This window comes from Engystomops pustulosus, unplaced genomic scaffold, assembly GCF_040894005.1.
Source record: "Engystomops pustulosus unplaced genomic scaffold, aEngPut4.maternal MAT_SCAFFOLD_142, whole genome shotgun sequence".
Taxonomy (NCBI): Eukaryota; Metazoa; Chordata; class Amphibia; order Anura; family Leptodactylidae; genus Engystomops; species Engystomops pustulosus.
In genome coordinates, this window is record NW_027285022.1 from 154,740 (window position 1) to 182,306 (window position 27,567).

The 27,567-nt window shown below is 48.5% G+C and overlaps 1 protein-coding gene across 1 annotated transcript in view; it reads right to left on the reverse strand.

Moving 5' to 3' along the window:
* Window positions 1–27,567, reverse strand: part of LOC140108517 (syntaxin-binding protein 5-like) — a 172,691-nt gene that overhangs the window by 36,059 nt on the left and 109,065 nt on the right. The window contains exons 16-19 of the mRNA XM_072131784.1: window positions 24,522–24,647; window positions 22,680–22,831; window positions 17,275–17,403; window positions 3,343–3,408 (exon numbers count right to left, since the gene is read on the reverse strand). Coding sequence (XP_071987885.1) covers window positions 3,343–3,408; window positions 17,275–17,403; window positions 22,680–22,831; window positions 24,522–24,647 — 473 coding nt within the window. The remainder of the gene's footprint in view (window positions 1–3,342; window positions 3,409–17,274; window positions 17,404–22,679; window positions 22,832–24,521; window positions 24,648–27,567) is intronic.

A 27,567-nucleotide genomic window follows, 5' to 3' on the forward strand; every position in this document is an offset into this window, starting at 1 on the left:
AATATCTACACATCATCTATACATCATCCATAATATCTACACATCATCTATACGTCATCCCTAATATCTACACATCATCTATACATCATCCCTAATATCTACACATCATCTATACATCATCTATAATATAAACACATCATCTATACATCATCCATAATATCTACACATCATCCATAATATCAACACATCATCTATACATCATCCATAATATCTACACATCATCTATACATCATCCATAATATCTATACATCATCTATATATCATCCCTAATATCTACACATCATCTATTTATCATCCCTAATATCTACACATCATCTATTTATCATCCCTAATATCTACACATCATCTATTTATCATCCCTAATATCTACACATCATCTATACATCATCCATAGTATATACACATCATCTATAAATCATCCATAATATCTACACATCATCTATACATCATCCATAATATCTACACATCATCTATATATCATCCATAATATCTACACATCATCTATTTATCATCCCTAATATCTACACATCATCTATACATCATCCATAGTATATACACATCATCTATAAATCATCCATAATATCTATACATCATCTATACATCATCCATAATATCTACACATCATCTATATATCATCCATAATATCTACACATCATTTATACATCATCCATAATATCTACACATCTATATATCATTCATAATATCTACACATATCATCTATACATCATCCATAATATCTACACATAATCTATACATCACCCATAATATCTACACATCATCTATACATCATCCATAATATCTACACATAATCTATATATCATTCATAATATCTACACATCATCTATATATCACCCATAATATCTACACATCATCTATACATCATCCATAATATCTACACATCATCTATATATCATCCCTAATATCTACACATCATCTATACATCACCCATAATATCTATACATAATCTATACATCATCCCTAATATCTACACATCATCTATACATCACCCATAATATCTACACATCACCCATACATCACCCATAATATCTACACATCATCTATATATCATCCATAATATCTACACATCATCTATATATCATCCATAATATCTACACATCATCTATACATCATCCATAATATCTACACATCATCTATACATCATCCATAATATCTACACATCATCTATACATCATCCATAATATCTACACATCATCTATACATCATCCCTAATATCTACACATCATCATTTATACATCATCCATAATATCTACACATAATCTATATATCATTCATAATATCTACACATCATCTATATATCACCCATAATATCTATACATCATCTATACATCATCCATAATATCTACACATCACCTATACATCATCCATAATATCTACACATCATCTATACATCATCCATAATATCTACACATCATATATACATCATCCATAATATCTACACCTCACCCATAATATCTACACATCATCTATATATCATCCATAATATCTACACATCATATATACATCATCCATAATATCTACACATCATCTATACATCATCCATAATATCTACACATCATCCATAATATCTACACATCATCTATACATCATCCATAATATCTACACATCATCTATACATCATCCATAATATCTACACATCATCTATACATCACCCATAATATCTACACATCATCTATACATCATCCATAATATCTACATATCATCTATACATCATCCATAATATCTACACATCACCTATACATCATCCATAATATCTACACATCACCTATACATCATCCATAATATCTACACATCATCTATATATCATCCATAATATCTACACATCATCTATACATCATCCATAATATCTACACATCATCTATACATCATCCATAATATCTACACATCATCTATACATCATCCATAATATCTACACATCATTTATACATCATCCATAATATCTACACATCTATATATCATTCATAATATCTACACATCATCTATACATCATCCATAATATCTACACATCACCTATATATTATCCATAATATCTACACATCACCTATACATCATCCATAATATCTACACATCACCTATACATCATCCATAATATCTACACATCATCTATACATCATCCATAATATCTACACATCACCTATACATCATCCATAATATCTACACATCATCTATACATCATCCATAATATCTACACATCATCTATACATCATCCATAATATCTACACATCATCTATACATCATCCATAATATCTACACATCTATATATCATTCATAATATCTACACATCATCTATACATCATCCATAATATCTACACATCATCCATAATATCTATACATCATCTATATCATCCATAATATCTACACATCATCTATACATCATCCATAATATCTACACATCATCTATACATCATCCATAATATCTACACATCATCTATATATCATCCATAATATCTACACATCACCTATATATCATCCATAATATCTACACATCATCTATACATCATCCATAATATCTACACATCATCTATACATCATCCATAATATCTACACATCATCTATACATCATCCATAATATCTACACATCACCTATATATCATCCATAATATCTACACATCACCTATACATCATCCATAATATCTACACATCATCTATACATCATCCATAATATCTACACATCATCCATAATATCTACACATCATCTATACATCATCCATAATATCTACACATCATCTATACATCACCCATAATATCTACACATCATATATACATCATCCATAATATCTACACATCATCCATAATATCTATACATCATCTATATATCATCCATAATATCTACACATAATCTATACATCACCCATAATATCTACACATCATCTATACATCACCCATAATATCTACACATCATCTATATATCACCCATAATATCTACACATCATCCATAATATCTATACATCATCTATATATCATCCATAATATCTACACATAATCTATACATCACCCATAATATCTACACATCATCTATACATCACCCATAATATCTACACATCATCTATATATCATCCATAATATCTACACATCATTTATACATCATCCATAATATCTACACATCTATATATCATTCATAATATCTACACATCATCTATACATCATCCATAATATCTACACATCATCCATAATATCTATACATCATCTATATCATCCATAATATCTACACATCATCTATACATCACCCATAATATTTACACATAATCTATACATCACCCATAATTCCCCTACTCCCCGAGCTGCCATCACACACAGGAGGCAGCAGACCCGGTTGTGTGGTACCTGATGTTGGGGACTTGCAGCGGTCCAGCTCCAGGGACCCCGGGCTGTCTGTGAGTTCTGTCAGACCTGCAGGGAAAACACTGACATTACTATAGTGAGGATGAGCCCCTGCGGACCCTCCGGCAGTGGTGATTATCCGCCTCCGCGCCTCCTGCAGGCAGAAGCCATTACCGGATTTATCAGATGTTTTAGGCAAATAATGAAATGTTGAGGATCTGATGACAGCTCATGACCGGCAGCAGGAGACAGTACTATCTGTACCCATATGATTTACCAGGAGAGACAGGGAGACAGTACTATCTGTACCCATATGATTTACCAGGAGAGACAGGGAGACAGTACTATCTGTACCCATATGATTTACCAGGAGAGACAGGGAGACAGTACTATCTGTACCCATATGATTTACCAGGAGAGACAGGGAGACAGTACTATCTGTACCCATATGATTTACCAGGAGAGACAGGGAGACAGTACTATCTGTACCCATATGATTTACCAGGAGAGACAGGGAGACAGTACTATCTGTACCCCTATGATTTACAAGGAGAGACAGGGAGACAGTACTATCTGTACCCATATGATTTACCAGGAGAGACAGGGAGACAGTACTATCTGTACCCATATGATTTACAAGGAGATCCGTGTGCGACCATGCGACCCGGACATTACTTCTGGACTAGAACCCAGACTTGGGGTCCACACATCATGGTCCAGTCTGGCTGGACCACCCAGGCATTGGCAATAGTCTGGACAGGTGGGGTATGGGGTGACAGCCATAGTCTGGACAGGTGGGGTATGGGATGACAGCCATAGTCTGGATAGGTGGGGTATGGGGTGACAGCCATAGTCTGGACAGGTGGGGTATGGGGTGACAGCCATAGTCTGGACAGGTGGGGTATGGGGTGACAGCCATAGTCTGGACAGGTGGGGTATAGGGTGACAGCCATAGTCTGGATAGGTGGGGTATGGGGTGACAGCCATAGTCTGGATAGGTGGGGTATGGGGTGACAGCCATAGTCTGGATAGGTGGGGTATGGGGTGACAGCCATAGTCTAGACAGGTGGGGTATGGGGTGACAGCCATAGTCTGGATAGGTGGGGTATGGGGTGACAGCCATAGTCTGGACAGGTGGGGTATGGGGTGACAGCCATAGTCTGGACAGGTGGGGTATGGGGTGACAGCCATAGTCTGGACAGGTGGGGTATGGGGTGACAGCCATAGTCTGGACAGGTAGGGTATGGGGTGACAGCCATAGTCTGGACAGGTGGGGTATGGGATGACAGCCATAGTCTGGATAGGTGGGGTATGGGGTGACAGCCATAGTCTGGACAGGTGGGGTATGGGGTGACAGCCATAGTCTGGATAGGTGGGGTATGGGGTGGTGGCCATAGTCTGGACAGGTGGGGTATGGGGTGACAGCCATAGTCTGGACAGGGGGGTGACTGGGGAGACGGCCATAGCCTGGACAGGTGGGGTATGGGGTGACAGCCATAGTCTGGACAGGTGGGGTATGGGGTGACGGCCATAGCCTGGACAGGTGGGGTATGGGGTGACAACCGTAGTCTGGAGAGGTGGGGTATGGGGCGGTGGCCATAGTCTGGACAGGTGGGGTATGGGGTGACAACCATAGTCTGGACAGGGGGGTGACTGGAGAGACAGCCATAGTCTGGTCGGTGGGGGACTGTGGCGATGGCCATAGTCTGGACAGGTGGGGTATGAGGTGGTGGCCATAGTCTGGACACGTGGGGTATGGGACAATGGCCATAGTCTTAACGGGTGGGGGACTGGAGCGACAGCCAGGAGTATGCCAAGGAGTAGCCAGGAGCCAGTCTGGACAGGAGGAGTATGGAGTGATGCCAATAGTTTGGACGGGTGGGGTATGGGACGGAGGCCATAGTCTGGACAGGTGGAGTATGGGGTGATGCCCATAGTCTGGACAGGTGGGGTATGAAGCGATGGCAATAGTCTGGACAGGAGGAGTATGGGGTGATGCCCATAGTCTGGACGGGTGGGGTATGAAGCGATGGCAATAGTCTGGACAGGTGGAGTATGGGGTGATGCCCATAGTCTGGACGGGTGGGGTATGAAGTGATGGCAATAGTCTGGACAGGTGGAGTATGGGGTGTTGCCCATAGTCTGGATGGGTGGGGTATGAAGCGATGGCAATAGTCTGGACAGGTGGGGTATGGGGCGGTGGCCACAGTCTAGATGGGTGAGGTATTGGGTGACGGTCATAATCTGGACAGGGGAGTGACTGTGGCGATGGCCATAGTCTGGACAGGTGGGGTATGGGGTGATGCCCATAGTCTTGACGGGTGGGGTATGGGGCTGTGGTCATAATCTGAACAGGTGAGGTATGAGGCGGTGGCCATAGTCTGGACGGGTGAGGTATGAGGCAGTGGCCATAGTCTGGACGGGTGGGGTATGGGGTGATGTCCATAGTCTGGACAGGTGGGGTATGGGGTGATGCCCATAGTCTGGACGGGTGGGGTATGGGGTGATGCCCATAGTCTTGACGGGTGGGGTATGGGGCTGTGGTCATAATCTGAACAGGTGAGGTATGAGGCGGTGGCCATAGTCTGGACGGGTGGGGTATGAGGCAGTGGCCATAGTCTGGACGGGTGGGGTATGAGGCAGAGGCCATAGTCTGGACAGGTGGGGTATGGGGCGGTGGCCATAGTCTGCATAGCTGCGGTATGGGGCGGTGGCCATAGTCTGGACAGTTGGGGTATGGGGTGATGGCCATAGTCTGAACAGGGGGGTATGGAGTGATGCCCATAGTCTGGACAGGTGGGGTATGGGGTGATATCCATAGTCTGGACGGGTGGGGTATGGGGTGATGCCCATAGTCTTGACGGGTGGGGTATGGGGCTGTGGTCATAATCTGAACAGGTGAGGTATGAGGCGGTGGCCATAGTCTGGACGGGTGGGGTATGAGGCAGTGGCCATAGTCTGGACAGGTGGGGTATGGGGTGATGGCCATAGTCTGAACAGGGGGGTATGGAGTGATGCCCATAGTCTAGACAGTTGAGATATGGGGCGTGGCCATAGTCTGGACAGGTGGGGTATATTGGGTATGGGGCGGTGGCCATTATCTGGACAGGTGGGGTATGTCGGGTATGGGGCGATGGCAATAGTCTGGACAGGTGGGGTATGTCGGGTATGGGGCGGTGGCAATAGTCTGGACAGGTGGGGTATGAGGCGGTGGCCATAGTCTGGACGGGTGTGGTATGAGGCGGTGGCCATAGTCTGGACGGGTGGAGTACTAGGGCGACAGCCATAGTCTGGACAGGTGGGGTATGAGGCGGTGGCCATAGTCTGAACGGGTGTGGTATGGGGTGACGGCCATAGTCTGGACAGGTGGGGTATGAGGCGGTGGCCATAGTCTGGACGGGTGGAGTACTAGGGCGACAGCCATAGTCTGGACAGGTGGGGTATGAGGCGGTGGCCATAGTCTGGACAGGTGGGGTACGGGGTGACGTCCATAGTCTGGAGTTAGGGAGTTAGGGTAACCTCTGCCGCTCTGGTACCATGTACCGGTGTCCCTGTGCCCGCTGCTATCTGTACTGGGACCACCACAAGAGGTAGAGGCCAGATCCCTTTATAGGGGTAAAAGGGCGGAAACCAGAGAGGTCCAGGGAGAACCCCCTAGTGTTACACAGCTCAGTGGGATCACAACACGCTGCTTGTTGTTACAATTATCTTTACTACATAAAATACAGAAGTGGCAGGAAGACAGCACTATCTGTACTACATGGTAAAGAAGGGATAGGGGTGTCATACTATCTTATCTACGTCAATTACAGAGGAGACAGGGAGGGAGCACTATCTGTACTACATCAAATACAGGAAGAGCCTGGGAAGCAGTACTATCTTTACTACATTAGAGAGAGTCAGGGAGGCAGTACTATCTTTACTACATTACAGAGAGTCAGGGAGGCAGTACTACTTCTACTACATTAGAGAGAGTCAGGGAGGCAGTACTATCTTTACTACATTACAGAGAGTCAGGGAGGCAGTACTACCTCTACTACATTAGAGAGTCAGGGAGGCAGTACTACCTCTACTACATTACAGAGAGTAAGGGAGGCAGTACTACCTCTACTACATTACAGAGAGTCAGGGAGGCAGTACTACCTCTACTACATTACAGAGAGTCAGGGAGGCAGTGCTACCTCTACTACATTACAGAGAGTCAGGGAGGCAGTGCTACCTCTACTACATTACAGAGAGTCAGGGAGGCAGTACTATCTTTACTACATTAGAGAGAGTCAGGGAGGCAGTACTATCTTTACTACATTACAGAGAGTCAGGGAGGCAGTACTACCTCTACTACATTAGAGAGAGTCAGGGAGGCAGTACTACCTCTACTACATTAGAGAGAGTCAGGGAGGCAGTACTATCTTTACTACATTACAGAGAGTCAGGTAGGCAGTACTATCTCTACTACATTACAGAGAGTCAGGGAGGCAGTACTACCTCATACTACATTACAGAGAGTCAGGGAGGCAGTGCTACCTCTACTACATTACAGAGAGTCAGGGAGGCAGTACTATCTGTACTACATTACAGGGAGTCAGGGAGGCAGTACTATCTTTACTACATTACAGAGAGTCAGGGAGGCAGTACTACCTCTACTACATTAGAGAGAGTCAGGGAGGCAGTACTATCTTTACTACATTACAGAGAGTCAGGGAGGCAGTACTATCCATACTACATTACAGAGAGTCAGGGAGGCAGTACTATCTTTACTACATTACAGAGAGTAAGGGAGGCAGTACTACCTCTACTACATTACAGAGAGTAAGGGAGGCAGTACTACCTCTACTACATTACAGAGAGTCAGGGAGGCAGTACTACCTCTACTACATTACAGAGAGTCAGGGAGGCAGTACTATCTCTACTACATTACAGAGAGTCAGGGAGGCAGTACTATCCATACTACATTACAGAGAGCCAGGGAGGCAGTACTACCTCTACTACATTACAGAGAGTCAGGGAGGCAGTGCTACCTCTACTACATTACAGAGAGTCAGGGAGGCAGAACTATCTGTACTACATTACAGGGAGTCAGGGAGGCAGTACTACCTCTACTACATTACACAGAGTCAGGGAGGCAGTACTATCTGTACTACATTACAGAGAGTCAGGGAGGCAGTACTACCTCTACTACATTACAGAGAGTCAGGGAGGCAGTGCTACCTCTACTACATTACTGAGAGTCAGGGAGGCAGTACTACCTCTACTACATTACACAGAGTCAGGGAGGCAGTACTATCTGTACTACATTACAGAGAGTCAGGGAGGCAGTGCTACCTCTACTACATTACACAGAGTCAGGGAGGCAGTACTATCTGTACTACATTACAGAGAGTCAGGGAGGCAGTGCTACCTCTACTACATTACACAGAGTCAGGGAGGCAGTACTACCTCTACTACATTACAGAGAGTCAGGGAGGCAGTACTACCTCTACTACATTACAGAGAGTCAGGGAGGCAGTACTACCTCTACTACATTACAGAGAGTCAGGGAGGCAGTACTACCTCTACTACATTACACAGAGTCAGGGAGGCAGTACTATCTGTACTACATTACAGAGAGTCAGGGAGGCAGTGCTACCTCTACTACATTACACAGAGTCAGGGAGGCAGTACTATCTGTACTACATTACAGAGAGTCAGGGAGGCAGTGCTACCTCTACTACATTACACAGAGTCAGGGAGGCAGTACTACCTCTACTACATTACAGAGAGTCAGGGAGGCAGTACTACCTCTACTACATTACAGAGAGTCAGGGAGGCAGTGCTACCTCTACTACATTACTGAGAGTCAGGGAGGCAGTACTACCTCTACTACATTACACAGAGTCAGGGAGGCAGTACTATCTGTACTACATTACACAGAGTCAGGGAGGCAGTACTACCTCTACTACGTTACAGAGAGTCAGGGAGGCAGTACTACCTCTACTACATTACAGAGAGTCAGGGAGGCAGTGCTACCTCTACTACATTACACAGAGTCAGGGAGGCAGTACTATCTTTACTACATTACAGAGAGTCAGTGAGGCAGTACTATCTTTACTACATTACACAGAGTCAGGGAGGCAGTACTACCTCTACTACATTACAGAGAGTCAGGGAGGAGAATCTCTTCTTAAATGTCACACAAGGATTGTGTCTCCAGGTGCTGGAGAAGCAGAGATGTCCACTGGAAATTGTCATCTACAGCTACCACACACAACTAGAACTTTACCTGTGGATATCTATGTGGTTGTGGCACCTAGAGACACAATCCTTGTGTGGTATTAAAGGTAAGGTTCTCCTGTGTTTCTAGATTCCACAGTTCAGAAGATATCGCTGCTTGAAGTCTGTCCCTCCAGCTGGTCAGCTGCAGACAGAATGGAGAAGGAGGAGGGAGCTGCAGGGAGGAGGGAGCTACCGGGAGGAGGGAGCTGACAGCTGCAGGCAGAATGGAGAAGGAGGAGGGAGCTGCAGGGAGGAGGGAGCTACCGGGAGGAGGGAGCTGACAGCTGCAGGCAGAATGGAGAAGGAGGAGGGAGCTGCAGGAAGGAGGTAGCTGACAGCTGCAGGCAGAATGGAGACAGAGGAGGGAGCTGCAGGGAGGAGGGAGTTACAGGGAGGAGGGAGCTGACAGCTGCAGGCAGCATGGAGAAGGAGGAGGGAGCTGCAGGGAGGAGGAAGCTGCAGGGAGGAGGTATCTGCTGGGAGGAGGGAGCTGCAGGGGGAGGGAGCTTAAGAGGAGGAGGGAGCTGCAGGGAAGAAGGAACTGCAGGGAAGAAGGAACTGCAGGGAAGAAGGAACTGCAGGGAAGAAGGAACTGCAGGGAGGAGGGAGCTGCAGGGAGGAGGGAGCTGCTAGGAGGAGGGAGCTGCGAGGCGGAGGGAGCTGCAAGGAGGGGGGAGCTGCGAGGAGGAGGGAGCTGCGAGGAGGAGGGAGCTGCAGGAAGGAGGGAGCTTGAGGGGAGGAGGGAGCTGACAGCTGTAGATGGACAGGAGGGGCTCATACAAGGAAGTCACTAGACATGAGCAATTCCGTCCAATGGATTCCGGGTTTGGACTTATTGTGATGTTCCAGCAGATGAAGTATCATTACCTTTCAATAAATATTGATTTTTGTTCATGGAAAAGAAATATCCCCTGAAAATAAGTCCAAACCCATTTTTCATAGCAAAAAGTAATATAATACCCCGTTTTATTTTTAGACAAACCCAGTATCTTAAAGGCCATCTACCACCGGTTTATGCCTCAGGGGGCCTCTTAATTTATATACAACCCCCTGTAGCGCTAGCTGTCCACCACTAAATGATGTAGGTACAGATAGTGCTGCCTCCCTGCCTCTACCAGTAAATGATGTAGGTACAGATAGTGCTGCCTCCCTGCCTCTACCAGTAAATTATCTAGGTACAGATAGTGCTGCCTCCCTGTCTCTACCAGTAAATGATCTAGGTACAGATAGTGCTGCCTCCCTACCTCTACCAGTAAATGATGTAGGTACAGATAGTGCTGCCTCCCTGCAACTACCAGTAAATGATGTAGGTACAGATAGTGCTGCCTCCCTGCCTCTACCAGTAAATGATGTAGGTACAGATAGTGCTGCCTCCCTCCCTCTACCAGTAAATGATGTAGGTACAGATAGTGCTGCCTCCCTGTCTACTACATTACAGAGAGTCAGGGAGGCAGTACTATCTGTACTACATTACAAAGAGTCAGGGTACAGATAGTGCTGCCTCCCTGTCTCTACCAGTAAATGATGTAGGTACAGATAGTGCTGCCTCCCTGTCTCTACCAGTAAATGATCTAGGTACAGATAGTGCTGCCTCCCTGCCTCTACCAGTAAATTATCTAGGTACAGTTAGTGCTGCCTCCATGCCTCTACCAGTAAATGATGTAGGTACAGATAGTGCTGCCTCCCTGCCTCTACCAGTAAATGATGTAGGTACAGATAGTGCTGCCTCCCTGCAACTACCAGTAAATGATGTAGGTACAGATAGTGCTGCCTCCCTGCCTCTACCAGTAAATGATGTAGGTACAGATAGTGCTGCCTCCCTGTCTCTACCAGAAAATGATGTAGCTACAGATAGTGCTGCCTCCCTGTCTCTACCAGTAAATGATGTAGGTACAGATAGTGCTGCCTCCCTGTCTCTACCAGTAAATGATGTAGGTACAGATAGTGCTGCCTCCCTGCCTCTACCAGTAAATGATGTAGGTACAGATAGTGCTGCCTCCCGGCAACTACCAGTAAATGATGTAGGTACAGATAGTGCTGCCTCCCTGTCTACTACATTACAGAGAGTCAGAGAGGCAGTACTATCTGTACTACATTACAGAGAGTCAGGGTACAGATAGTGCTGCCTCCCTGCCTCTACCAGTAAATGATGTAGCTACAGATAGTGCTGCCTCCCTGTCTCTACCAGTAAATGATGTAGGTACAGATAGTGCTGCCTCCCTGCCTCTACCAGTAAATGATGTAGGTACAGATAGTGCTGCCTCCCTGCCTCTACCAGTAAATGATGTAGGTACAGATAGTGCTGCCTCCCTGCAACTACCAGTAAATGATGTAGGTACAGATAGTGCTGCCTCCCTGCCTCTACCAGTAAATGATGTAGGTACAGATAGTGCTGCCTCCCTGTCTCTACCAGAAAATGATGTAGCTACAGATAGTGCTGCCTCCCTGTCTCTACCAGTAAATGATGTAGGTACAGATAGTGCTGCCTCCCTGTCTCTACCAGTAAATGATGTAGGTACAGATAGTGCTGCCTCCCTGCCTCTACCAGTAAATGATGTAGGTACAGATAGTGCTGCCTCCCTGCAACTACCAGTAAATGATGTAGGTACAGATAGTGCTGCCTCCCTGTCTACTACATTACAGAGAGTCAGGGAGGCAGTACTATCTGTACTACATTACAGAGAGTCAGGGTACAGATAGTGCTGCCTCCCTGCCTCTACCAGTAAATGATGTAGGTACAGATAGTGCTGCCTCCCTGCCTCTACCAGTAAATTATCTAGGTACAGTTAGTGCTGCCTCCCTGCCTCTACCAGTAAATGATGTAGGTACAGATAGTGCTGCCTCCCTGCCTCTACCAGTAAATGATGTAGGTACAGATAGTGCTGCCTCCCTGCCTCTACCAGTAAATTATCTAGGTACAGTTAGTGCTGCCTCCCTGCCTCTACCAGTAAATGATGTAGGTACAGATAGTGCTGCCTCCCTGCAACTACCAGTAAATGATGTAGGTACAGATAGTGCTGCCTCCCTGCCTCTACCAGTAAATGATGTAGGTACAGATAGTGCTGCCTCCCTGTCTCTACCAGAAAATGATGTAGCTACAGATAGTGCTGCCTCCCTGTCTCTACCAGTAAATGATGTAGGTACAGATAGTGCTGCCTCCCTGTCTCTACCAGTAAATGATGTAGGTACAGATAGTGCTGCCTCCCTGCCTCTACCAGTAAATGATGTAGGTACAGATAGTGCTGCCTCCCTGCCTCTACCAGTAAATGATGTAGGTACAGATAGTGCTGCCTCCCTGTCTCTACCAGAAAATGATGTAGCTACAGATAGTGCTGCCTCCCTGTCTCTACCAGTAAATGATGTAGGTACAGATAGTGCTGCCTCCCTGTCTCTACCAGTAAATGATGTAGGTACAGATAGTGCTGCCTCCCTGCAACTACCAGTAAATGATGTAGGTACAGATAGTGCTGCCTCCCTGTCTACTACATTACAGAGAGTCAGGGAGGCAGTACTATCTGTACTACATTACAGAGAGTCAGGGTACAGATAGTGCTGCCTCCCTGCCTCTACCAGTAAATGATGTAGGTACAGATAGTGCTGCCTCCCTGCCTCTACCAGTAAATTATCTAGGTACAGTTAGTGCTGCCTCCCTGCCTCTACCAGTAAATGATGTAGGTACAGATAGTGCTGCCTCCCTGCCTCTACCAGTAAATGATGTAGGTACAGATAGTGCTGCCTCCCTGCCTCTACCAGTAAATTATCTAGGTACAGTTAGTGCTGCCTCCCTGCCTCTACCAGTAAATGATGTAGGTACAGATAGTGCTGCCTCCCTGCAACTACCAGTAAATGATGTAGGTACAGATAGTGCTGCCTCCCTGCCTCTACCAGTAAATGATGTAGGTACAGATAGTGCTGCCTCCCTGTCTCTACCAGAAAATGATGTAGCTACAGATAGTGCTGCCTCCCTGTCTCTACCAGTAAATGATGTAGGTACAGATAGTGCTGCCTCCCTGTCTCTACCAGTAAATGATGTAGGTACAGATAGTGCTGCCTCCCTGCCTCTACCAGTAAATGATGTAGGTACAGATAGTGCTGCCTCCCGGCAACTACCAGTAAATGATGTAGGTACAGATAGTGCTGCCTCCCTGTCTACTACATTACAGAGAGTCAGAGAGGCAGTACTATCTGTACTACATTACAGAGAGTCAGGGTACAGATAGTGCTGCCTCCCTGCCTCTACCAGTAAATGATGTAGGTACAGATAGTGCTGCCTCCCTGCCTCTACCAGTAAATGATGTAGGTACAGATAGTGCTGCCTCCCTGCAACTACCAGTAAATGATGTAGGTACAGATAGTGCTGCCTCCCTGCCTCTACCAGTAAATGATGTAGGTACAGATAGTGCTGCCTCCCTGTCTCTACCAGAAAATGATGTAGCTACAGATAGTGCTGCCTCCCTGTCTCTACCAGTAAATGATGTAGGTACAGATAGTGCTGCCTCCCTGTCTCTACCAGTAAATGATGTAGGTACAGATAGTGCTGCCTCCCTGCCTCTACCAGTAAATGATGTAGGTACAGATAGTGCTGCCTCCCTGCAACTACCAGTAAATGATGTAGGTACAGATAGTGCTGCCTCCCTGTCTACTACATTACAGAGAGTCAGGGAGGCAGTACTATCTGTACTACATTACAGAGAGTCAGGGTACAGATAGTGCTGCCTCCCTGCCTCTACCAGTAAATGATGTAGGTACAGATAGTGCTGCCTCCCTGTCTCTACCAGTAAATGATGTAGCTACAGATAGTGCTGCCTCCCTGTCTCTACCAGTAAATGATGTAGGTACAGATAGTGCTGCCTCCCTGCCTCTACCAGTAAATGATGTAGGTACAGATAGTGCTGCCTCCCTGCCTCTACCAGTAAATGATGTAGGTACAGATAGTGCTGCCTCCCTGCCTCTACCAGTAAATGATGTAGGTACAGATAGTGCTGCCTCCCTGTCTCTACCAGTAAATGATGTAGGTACAGATAGCGCTGCCTCCCTGCCTCTACCAGTAAATGATGTAGGTACAGATAGTGCTGCCTCCCTCCCTCTACCAGTAAATGATGTAGGTACAGATAGTGCTGCCTCCCTGTCTCTACCAGAAAATGATGTAGCTACAGATAGTGCTGCCTCCCTGTCTCTACCAGTAAATGATGTAGGTACAGATAGTGCTGCCTCCCTCCCTCTACCAGTAAATGATGTAGGTACAGATAGTGCTGCCTCCCTGCCTCTACCAGTAAATGATGTAGGTACAGATAGTGCTGCCTCCCTGCAACTACCAGTAAATGATGTAGGTACAGATAGTGCTGCCTCCCTGTCTACTACATTACAGAGAGTCAGGGAGGCAGTACTATCTGTACTACATTACAGAGAGTCAGGGTACAGATAGTGCTGCCTCCCTGCCTCTACCAGTAAATGATGTAGGTACAGATAGTGCTGCCTCCCTGCAACTACCAGTAAATGATGTAGGTACAGATAGTGCTGCCTCCCTGCCTCTACCAGTAAATGTTGTAGGTACAGATAGTGCTGCCTCCCTCCCTCTACCACTAAATGATGTAGGTACAGATAGTGCTGCCTCCCTGTCTCTACCAGTAAATGATCTAGGTACAGAGAGTGCTGCCTCCCTGCCTCTACCAGTAAATGATGTAGGTACAGATAGTGCTGCCTCCCTGCCTCTACCAGTAAATGATGTAGGTACAGATAGTGCTGCCTCCCTGCAACTACCAGTAAATGATGTAGGTACAGATAGTGCTGCCTCCCTGCCTCTACCAGTAAATGATGTAGGTACAGATAGTGCTGCCTCCCTGCCTCTACCAGTAAATGATGTAGGTACAGATAGTGCTGCCTCCCTGCAACTACCAGTAAATGATGTAGGTACAGATAGTGCTGCCTCCCTGCTTCTACCAGTAAATGATGTAGGTACAGATAGTGCTGCCTCCCTGTCTCTACCAGTAAATGATGTAGGAACAGATAGCGCTGCCTCCCTGCCTCTACCAGTAAATGATGTAGGTACAGATAGTGCTGCCTCCCTGCGACTACCAGTAAAAGATGTAGGTACAGATAGTGCTGCCTCCCTGCCTCTACCAGTAAATGATGTAGGTATCGATAGTGCTGCCTCCCTGTCTCTACCAGTAAATGATGTAGGTATCGATAGTACTGTCTTCCTGACACTACCAGTAAATAATCTAGGTGCCTTTTCCATTTCTTGCCTTGTAATAGATGTGGGCACAGGTAGTGCTACTTGTCTCTTAATAAATAATATACGTAAAGATAGAACCTTATTTGTGTTTCTCTGTGAACAATGCGAGTACAAATTGTAATAACTCCCCGTCTCTCACAGTAAATGATGGAGGTACAGACACTACTGCCTGCTGGTCTCTACATGTGAATGATGGAGGGACAGATATTACTGCCTGCTGGTCTCTACATGTGAATGATGGAGGGACAGATATTACTGCCTGTTGGTCTCTACATGTGAATGATGGAGGGACAGATATTACTGCCTGCTGGTCTCTACATGTGAATGATGGAGGGACAGATATTACTGCCTGTTGGTCTCTACATGTGAATGATGGAGGGACAGATATTACTGCCTGTTGGTCTCTACATGTGAATGATGGAGGGACAGATATTACTGCCTGCTGGTCTCTACATGTGAATGATGGAGGGACAGATATTACTGCCTGTTGGTCTCTACATGTGAATGATGGTGGGACAGATATTACTGCCTGCTGGTCTCTACATGTGAATGATGGAGGGACAGATATTACTGCCTGTTGGTCTCTACATGTGAATGATGGAGGGACAGATATTACTGCCTGCTGGTCTCAACATGTGAATAATTTAAGTCCAGCTCTCTTCTTCACCAGCCTTTCATACAGTGTAAACCCCGTTTACCAGTCAATGGGGGTCATTTACTAAGGGCCCGATTCGCGGTTTCCCGACGTGTTACCTGAATATTTCCGATTTGCGCCGATTTTCCCTGTATTTCCCCGGGTTTTTGGCGCACGCGATCGGATTGTGGTGCATCGGCGCTGGCATGCACGGGACGGAAATCGGGAGGGGGGGGGGGGTGTCTCAGGGGCCGAACGGAAACCTGACGGATTCGGAAAAAAAGCCCGCATTTAAAAAAAAAAAGTGTTGCGGGACTCGCGCTTACCTTCACCAGGAATAGGCCGGTGAACTTCAGTGCATTCCGGCGGGCCTCGGCGGACTTCAGCGCAGCAGGAACTACCTTAGTGAATCCCGGCCGGACCGAATCCACCGGACAGAACGGTACAGAACGGTATGGTATTTCGATCTTCCACAAGTAAAGCTCAATCCCAGGAAAGTAAAAAGTTTAAAAACTTTGCATTTCAGATCCTCAACATCTTCAAAAGCCAAAAACCTATGCAGATCGTCTGTTACCACCGCATACAATCTAGACAGTTCTTTGTGAGCGAAATCTCCCTCCTGCGCTACAATGTTTCATGGTGTAACTCACAGAGCATTGTCTAGACTTCATACAATTGTAACAAACCTTCAGCTTTGAGCAGGTCAGGAAAGAGAACTTGGAATAAGAAAGGATAGACATGATACAGGGATCATGCAGGTGCAATGTGTCCACCATACCCCACACAAGCGCCACCCGCCGCCCCGGGAACTTACTCTGGTAGGAGGTACGGATCCGTTTCGTTAAATCTGGGTAAAAATTAGACAGGCCGCGCATGCAAAAGTTGTCTGTGGAACATGCGCAGCAGCAGATCAGCAGCAGCAGAGAAAAGAAAGAGAAACAGTCTGCGGTGAAAGAAAGTGATAGTCATAGCAGCCGCAGCCAGAACCAACATCAACCAATCAGGAGCAGCCGCGGAGGAACATCAGGGGCAGAACCGACAGAAGGAAATATATGTCACCTACAGGGGGCAGCACAGAGGGGAACACAGGGGGAGCCGCTCCCAGGAACACCAAGACCCTGCACATAGTACACACTACACATAGTACACACTACACATAGTACACACTACACATAGTACACACTACACATAGTACACCCCCTGCACATAGTACACACTGCACATAGTACACACTACACATAGTACACCCCCTGCACATAGTACACACTGCACATAGTACACCCCCTGCACATAGTACACCTCCTGCACATAGTACACCCTGCACATAGTACACACCCTGCACATAGTACACTCCCTGCACATAGTACACACCCTGCACATAGTACACACCCTGCACATAGTACACTCCCTGCACATAGTACACTCCCTGCACATAGTACACACCCTGCACATAGTACACACCCCCTGCACATAGTACACCCCCTGCACACAGTACACACCCCCTGCACATAGTACACAGGACCCTGCACATAGTACACAGGACCCTGCACATAGTACACACCCTGCACATAGTACACACTGCACATAGTACACACACCCTGCACATAGTACACCCACTGCACATAGTACACCCCCTGCACATAGTACACACACTGCACATAGTACACCCCCTGCACATAGTACACACACTGCACATAGTACACACACTGCACATAATACACAGGACCCTGCACATAGTACACACTGCACATAGTACACACACCCTGCGCATAGTACACCCCCTGCACATAGTACACAGGACCCTGCACATAGTACACCCCCTGCACACAGTACACACCCCCTGCACATAGTACACCCCCTGCACATAGTACACCCCCTGCACATAGTACACACACTGCACATAGTACACCCCCTGCACATAGTACACCCCCTGCACATAGTACACACACTGCACATAGTACACCCCCTGCACATAGTACACACACTGCACATAGTACACACACTGCACATAGTACACACACTGCACATAGTACACACTGCACATAATACACAGGACCCTGCACATAGTACACACTGCACATAATACACAGGACCCTGCACATAGTACACACTGCACATAGTACACCCCCTGCACATAGTACACACTGCACATAGTACACCCCCTGCACACAGTACACCCCCTGCACACAGTACACCCCCTGCACATAGTACACCCCCTGCACATAGTACACCCCCTGCACATAGTACACACACTGCACATAGTACACACTGCACATAGTACACAGGACCCTGCACATAGTACACCCCCCTGCACATAGTACACAGGACCCTGCACATAGTACACCCCCTGCACATAGTACACACTGCACATAGTACACCCTGCACATAGTACACACTGCACATAGTACACCCCCTGCACATAGTACACACTGCACATAGTACACCCCCTGCACATAGTACACACCCCCTGCACATAGTACACAGGACACTGCACATAGTACATCCCCTGCACACAGTACACCCCCTGCACACAGTACACCCCCTGCACATAGTACACCCCCTGCACACAGTACACCCCCTGCACATAGTACACACCCTGCACACAGTACACCCCCTGCACACAGTACACCCCCTGCACACAGTACACCCCCTGCACATAGTACACACTGCACATAATACACCCCCTGCACATAGTACACCCCCTGCACATAGTACACACACCCTGCACATAGTACACACACCCTGCACATAGTACACACTGCACATAATACACACCCTGCACATAGTACACCCCCTGCACATAGTACACACCCCCTGCACATAGTACACACCCCCTTCACATAGTACAGACTGCACATAGTACACACCCTGCGCATAGTACACATCCTGCACATAGTACACACCCTGCACATAGTACACACCCTGCACATAGTACACACCCCCTGCACATAGTACACACCCCCTGCACATAGTACACACTGCACATAGTACACTCTGCACATAGTACACACCCTGCCAATAGTACACCCCCTGCACATAGTACACCCCCTGCACATAGTACACACCCTGCACATAGTGCACCCCCTGCACATAGTACACCCCCTGCACATAGTACACACACTGCACATAGTACACACTGCACATAGTACACACCCCCTGCACATAGTACACACTGCACATAGTACACCCCCTGCACATAGTACACACTGCACATAGTACACCCCCTGCACATAGTACACCCACTGCACATAGTACACCCCCTGCACATAGTACACACACTGCACATAGTACACCCCCTGCACATAGTACACACACTGCACATAGTACACAGGACCCTGCACATAGTACACACCCCCTGCACATAGTACACACCCCCTGCACATAGTACACACCCCCTGCACATAGTACACACCCTCTGCACATAGTACACACCCTGCACATAGTACACAGCCCCTGCACATAGTACACCCCCTGCACATAGTACACACCCTGCACATAGTGCACCCCCTGCACATAGTACACCCCCTGCACATAGTACACACTGCACATAGTACACACTGCACATAATACACAGGACCCTGCACATAGTACACACTGCACATAGTACACCCCCTGCACATAGTACACACTGCACATAGTACACCCTGCACATAGTACACACTGCACATAGTACACCCCCTGCACATAGTACACACTGCACATAGTACACCCCCTGCACATAGTACACACCCCCTGCACATAGTACACAGGACACTGCACATAGTACACCCCCTGCACACAGTACACCCCCTGCACACAGTACACCCCCTGCACATAGTACACCCCCTGCACATAGTACACCCCCTGCACATAGTACACACCCTGCACACAGTACACCCCCTGCACATAGTACACACTGCACATAATACACCCCCTGCACATAGTACACCCCCTGCACATAGTACACACACCCTGCACATAGTACACACACCCTGCACATAGTACAGACTGCACATAGTACACACCCTGCGCATAGTACACCCCCTGCACATAGTACACACCCCCTGCACATAGTACACACACCCTGCACATAGTACAGACTGCACATAGTACACACCCTGCACATAGTACACACCCTGCACATAGTACACACCCTGCACATAGTACACACCCCCTGCACATAGTACACACCCCCTGCACATAGTACACACTGCACATAGTACACTCTGCACATAGTACACACCCTGCCAATAGTACACCCCCTGCACATAGTACACCCCCTGCACATAGTACACACCCTGCACATAGTACACACCCTGCACATAGTGCACCCCCTGCACATAGTACACACACTGCACATAGTACACACACTGCACATAGTACACACTGCACATAGTACACACCCCCTGCACATAGTACACACTGCACATAGTACACCCCCTGCACATAGTACACACTGCACATAGTACACCCCCTGCACACAGTACACACCCCCTGCACATAGTACACCCACTGCACATAGTACACCCACTGCACATAGTACACCCCCTGCACATAGTACACACACTGCACATAGTACACCCCCTGCACATAGTACACACACTGCACATAGTACACAGGACCCTGCACATAGTACACACCCCCTGCACATAGTACACACACTGCACATAGTACACACTGCACATAATACACAGGACCCTGCACATAGTACACACTGCACATAGTACACCCCCTGCACATAGTACACACTGCACATAGTACACCCTGCACATAGTACACCCTGCACATAGTACACCCCCTGCACATAGTACACACTGCACATAGTACACCCCCTGCACATAGTACACACCCCCTGCACATAGTACACAGGACACTGCACATAGTACACCCCCTGCACACAGTACACCCCCTGCACACAGTACACCCCCTGCACATAGTACACCCCCTGCACATAGTACACCCCCTGCACATAGTACACACCCTGCACACAGTACACCCCCTGCACATAGTACACACTGCACATAATACACCCCCTGCACATAGTACACCCCCTGCACATAGTACACACACCCTGCACATAGTACACACACCCTGCACATAGTACACACTGCACATAGTACACACTGCACATAATACACCCCCTGCACATAGTACACACCCCCTGCACATAGTACACCCCCTGCACATAGTACACCCCCTGCACATAGTACACACCCCCTGCACATAGTACAGACTGCACATAGTACACACCCTGCGCATAGTACACATCCTGCACATAGTACACACCCTGCACATAGTACACACCCCCTGCACATAGTACACACCCCCTGCACATAGTACACACCCCCTGCACATAGTACACACCCCCTGCACATAGTACACACTGCACATAGTACACTCTGCACATAGTACACACCCTGCACATAGTACACCCCCTGCACATAGTACACCCCCTGCACATAGTACACACCCTGCACATAGTGCACCCCCTGCACATAGTACACCCCCTGCACATAGTACACCCCCTGCACATAGTACACACCCTGCACATAGTACACACTCTGCACATAGTACACCCTGCACATAGTACACACTGCACATAGTACACCCCCTGCACATAGTACACACTGCACATAGTACACCCCCTGCACATAGTACACACCCCCTGCACATAGTACACCCCCTGCACATAGTACACCCCCTGCACATAGTACACCCCCTGCACATAGTACACCCCCTGCACATAGTACACACCCCCTGCACATAGTACACACTGCACATACTACACCCTGCACATAGTACCCCCTGCACATAGTACACACCCCCTGCACATAGTACACCCCCTGCACATACTACACCCTGCACATACTACACCCTGCACATACTACACCCTGCACATAGTACACCCCCTGCACATACTACACCCTGCACATACTACACCCTGCACATACTACACCCTGCACATAGTACACACCCTGCACATAGTACACACCCTGCACAGAGTACACACTGGGTGTGGGTAGGGTGTGGTATGGTGGTATGTAGCGGCAGGTCACTACGCACCCCGGTGGTCTTGTAGATGTGTCTGGAGCGCTGTCTATGATGTGGAGCACTAGGTGATGGGTGGGTTATAGACACGTAGGGTTAGGCACAGGAGGACATTACATATCAGTGAGGGGCAGTACACGCATGCCATGCAGTAGTACACTCCATGCAGGACACAGATCCCGTGTCTCCTACCTGCGGGGAACTGCTTGCTCTTGCGGGGGGAGCGCGGCTGTCTCTGGTAGGGGTCGCTGGCTCCATACAGGTAGGTGGTCCCCATGCTGAGCAGGACGCTTCTCTGAATGTAATCTACCACCACCAGGCCGTTACAATTCCCAAAGGCAACGCTGAAACAACGCAGAGGTCAGAGGTCACTGACAGCATCATCACATTGTGTGACATTATCCATCGGCAGATACTGATAAGACCCCGAGCGATAAGGGGGAGAGAAGACAGAAGAAGGAATAAGTGTCATGGATGTGCATGAGTATATACACATGCGCGGTCCCTGTATACACATGCGCTGTCCCTGTATACACATGCGCGGTCCCTGTATACACATGCGCGGTCCCTGTATACACATGCGCTGTCCCTGTATACACGCGCGCTGTCCCTGTATACACGTGCGCTGTCCCTGTATACACATGCGCGGTCCCTGTATGCACGTGCGCGGTCCCTGTATACACGTGTGCTGTCCCTGTATACACATGCGCGGTCCCTCTATACACGTGCGCTGTCCCTGTATACACGTGTGCTGTCCCTGTATACACATGCGCGGTCCCTGTATACACATGCGCTGTCCCTGTATACACGCGCGCTGTCCCTGTATACACGTGCGCTGTCCCTGTATACACGTGCGCGGTCCCTGTATGCACGTGCGCGGTCCCTGTATACACGTGTGCTGTCCCTGTATACACATGCGCGGTCCCTCTATACACGTGCGCTGTCCCTGTATACACGTGTGCTGTCCCTGTATACACGTGCGCTGTCCCTGTATACACGTGTGCTGTCCCTGTATACACGTGCGCGGTCCCTGTATGCACGTGCACGGTCCCTGTATACACGTGCGCGGTCCCTGTATGCGCACGCGCTGTCCCTGTATACACATGTGCGCTGTCCCTGTATACACGTGCGCTGTCCCTGTATACACGTGCGCGGTCCCTGTATGCACATGCGCTGTCCCTCTATATACATGCGCTGTCCCTCTATACACGTGCGTGGTCCCTGTATACACATGCGCTGTCCCTCTAAATACATGCACTGTCCCTCTATACACGTGCGTGGTCCCTGTATACACATGCGCTGTCCCTCTATACACATGCGCTGTCCCTCTATATACATGCGCTGTCCCTCTATACACATGCGCTGTCCCTCTATATACATGCGCTGTCCCTCTATACACGTGCACTGTCCCTCTATACACGTGCGTGGTCCCTGTATACACATGCGCTGTCCCTCTATACACATGCGCTGTCCCTCTATATACATGCGCTGTCCCTCTATATACATGCGCTGTCCCTCTATACACGTGCGTGGTCCCTGTATACACATGCGCTGTCCCTCTATATACATGCGCTGTCCCTGTATACACATGCGCGGTCCCTCTATACACATGCGCTGTCCCTGTATACACATGCGCGGTCCCTGTATACACATGCGCTGTCCCTCTATACACATGCGCTGTCCCTCTATACACATGCGCGGTCCCTCTATACACATGCGTGGTCCCTGTATACACATGCGTGGTCCCTGTACACATGCGCGGTCCCTGTATACACATGCGCGGTCCCTGTATACACATGCGCGGTCCCTGTATACACATGCGCGGTCCCTGTACACATGTGCGGTCCCTGTATACACATGCGCTGTCCCTGTATACACATGCGCGGTCCCTGTACACATGCGCGGTCCCTGTATACACATGCGCGGTCCCTGTATACACATGCGCGGTCCCTGTATACACATGCGCTGTCCCTGTATACACATGCGCGGTCCCTGTACACATGCGCGGTCCCTGTATACATGATGTGTACTCACAGGCCATAGGCAGAGCTGACGGCGAGGCTGGTGATCTGCTGGGGGGGCTCTCCGTCCGTCCATAGCAGCTGCACCACCAGTTCTGTCTGGTACCCGGGGGGCATCCGCACCGGCCGGCTCTTCACACTGAGCAGGAAGGAGACACACATCACACAGGGTTACACACCTCTGCTCCAACATTTCCAAGATCTCTGCTTGCTGTCAGGAATTGGAAACTTTGTGGATGACACGTAGAAGCCAAAGCTGGGAGAAACTGTGACAAACCTTCAGGACCAGGAGCCGGTACAGAGACCACCGCTCAAAAGTTTGGGGTCACCCAGATTCCGCAGCGCTGCACAGAACTTGTCACATCAGTCCCTGTCCCCATGGAGCTCACAATCTAATCAACCTACCGGTTTTGAAGTGTGGGAGGAAACCGAAGGACCTGGAGGAAACCCACGCAAACACAGAGAGAACATACAAACTCTTTGCAGATGTTGACCCTAGTACTTGAACCCAGGACCCCAGTGCTGCAAGGCTGTAATAGTAATCACTGAGCCACCATACTGTATGACTGTAATGCTAACCACTGAGACGCCATGCTGCATGACTGTAATGCTAACCACTGAGATGCCATACGGCAAGGCTGTAGTGCTAACCACTGAGACGCCATGCGGCAAGGCTGTAGTGCTAACTGCTGAGACGCCATGCGGCAAGGCTGTAGTGCTAACCACTGAGACGCCATGCGGCAAGGCTGTAGTGCTAACCACTGAGACGCCATGCGGCAAGGCTGTAGTGCTAACCACTGAGACGCCATGCGGCAAGGCTGTAGTGCTAACCACTGAGACGCCATGCGGCCTTTGGCCTCTGGCTGGTAATTTGCTGAGATCATGTGGAGAAATCCCCCCCTCCCGCTTGCAGAAGCCCCTCCCCAATCACATGACCACCCTAATCACATGACCTCCACCATTGCATGACCTCCACCCTCACATGACCTCCCCAATCACATGACCACCCTAATCACATGACCTCCACCATTGCATGACCTCCCCAATCACATGACCTCCCCAATCACATGACCACCCCAATCACATGACCACCCCAATCACATGACCACCCCAATCACATGACCTCCACCCTCACATGACCACCCCCATCACATGACCACCCCCATCACATGACCACCCCATCATATGACCTCCACCATGTGACAGATGGTGTCAGGCATCTTCCACTATCTTCTCAGTTGTTCTGCGTCTCACAAATGTTTTTCTGTGTCATCCAAACACCTCAAACTTAGATCTGTATAGACGAGGTGGTGGCTGTGAATAGCGCCCTCTCTGGGTCAGGACCTGTTATGGAGACTGATCACCTCTCTAGGTCTCCAAGTACTGGACAGCTGCAGCCACTGCCTGGTAAGGCAAGAGTGAAAGGAAACCTACCACCACGCCTACCCAGACATCCACAGCTCCTTGTAGCTGCGCGCACTCGTCTGCGAAAATGGGTTGTGCGCATGCGCAGAATGCAGGCCGCCGGCTGTGTGGTCTCGGCTCTGGAGCCGGAGGTACTTCGCATGCACACAACCCAGCTTTGCAGACGCGTGCAGGGAGCTGGAAGAGGCTACTGGGACGGGGAGTAGCCGCTCCGTGTAGCCTCAGCTCCGGCTACTCCACGAGCCTCTTTTGAAAATGTGCATATTACACAATTAAAGTTTTGAAAAGATACAGGGGACATGAGGATCAACTCTTAAAAGTTCTATCCTCGTGTACAATAGAGACACCTACCACCCCAACTACCCTAATAGGTAGATCCGTGGTGGTAGGTTTCCTTTAACAATGCCAACTGTTATTGTCCAATGATATTGTAAAGGAAGCTGGAGTATAGGGAGTATATAAACCCCTGGTGGGCAGGAGCACATGGTCTGTCTGTCTGAGCAGGAGGGTGAGAGACTCCATCTTGGAGCACACTTGAGCAGAGGAGAGTGCAAGCTGCACCAACCAATACCAGGAAGCAGAAGTGTCCAGGCAAGCTGCCTGACACAGTAGGGCAAGTCCAGAGACTTAAACCACAGAGCAGAGGTCCCCATCTGGACTCGGCTCCATTTCTGCGTGTAACCTTCCTGTGGACCGGCTCTCCAGGACTCTTCCATCTTGCTGAATCTGCTGTTATCGTTTGGCCGTTGCCTGCTGTTGAATAAAAAAACTGTAAGGTGATTTGCACTGCGTGCCTCCGTCTGATCCCTGGATACGGCTGTTACCACCACGGGCGCCCCATCCACTACCCAGGGGCATATATTACAGACACTTAGGGGTTTCCCCAGGGACCAGTACATCAGCCTCTCTCTCCATATTTCTTGCACACACCACCTGCTGGAGAGCTGCCAGGTTGTAGGACAGACCTCCGGTCAACATACCAAGCACCGTGACCACAGCGTGCCCTAGGCCGTAACCGCCAGCCACTCCAGTATTCTGGCCCCCGGCTGCCTCCAGGGCCCAAGAAAAGGCCCCGGTGGGGGATGTTGCAAGTGGCGTCACGGACAGGATATTTACTTCTGTGCCTTATACTGGCACTTTGAACTGTTGTTTTATAAAGACTGTGCTGTCGAACCCTACTGCCATCCAGGTTAAGGTCCAAGTGTGATTGTGTTTAACAAGATAGACTGTGTTTTATTACTGCCACATGCTGCCACGTGCTGTAGAGGGCTGCTCCAGCACCCACAAGGTTAAATCCGGCTCTGCTACATCTGTCGCTGCAGCGCTGAAAGCATTAACCTCTGCAAAGACTGTTCTACGCAGCAAGAAGTTCCAGCCTACCAAAAGCCTCACTGGCGGGAAACCCAGGCTGCTCGGTAGGCTCCGCCCCCTGCGTGTGTGGCACGAAGTACCGTGGAGGAGGAGCCAGAGCGGTTGCGGCCCAGCAAGGAATAGGGTTAACTGGCCATCTTGGATTTTAGTGCACAATGCCGAAAAGCCTGGTGACCCCATGCGCATCAGCTGGAGTGCCGACACAAGTGTCCTGCCACCAGAAAGGAGCATCGCTGATCCCTGCTGAACATCCCCTCCCTGCT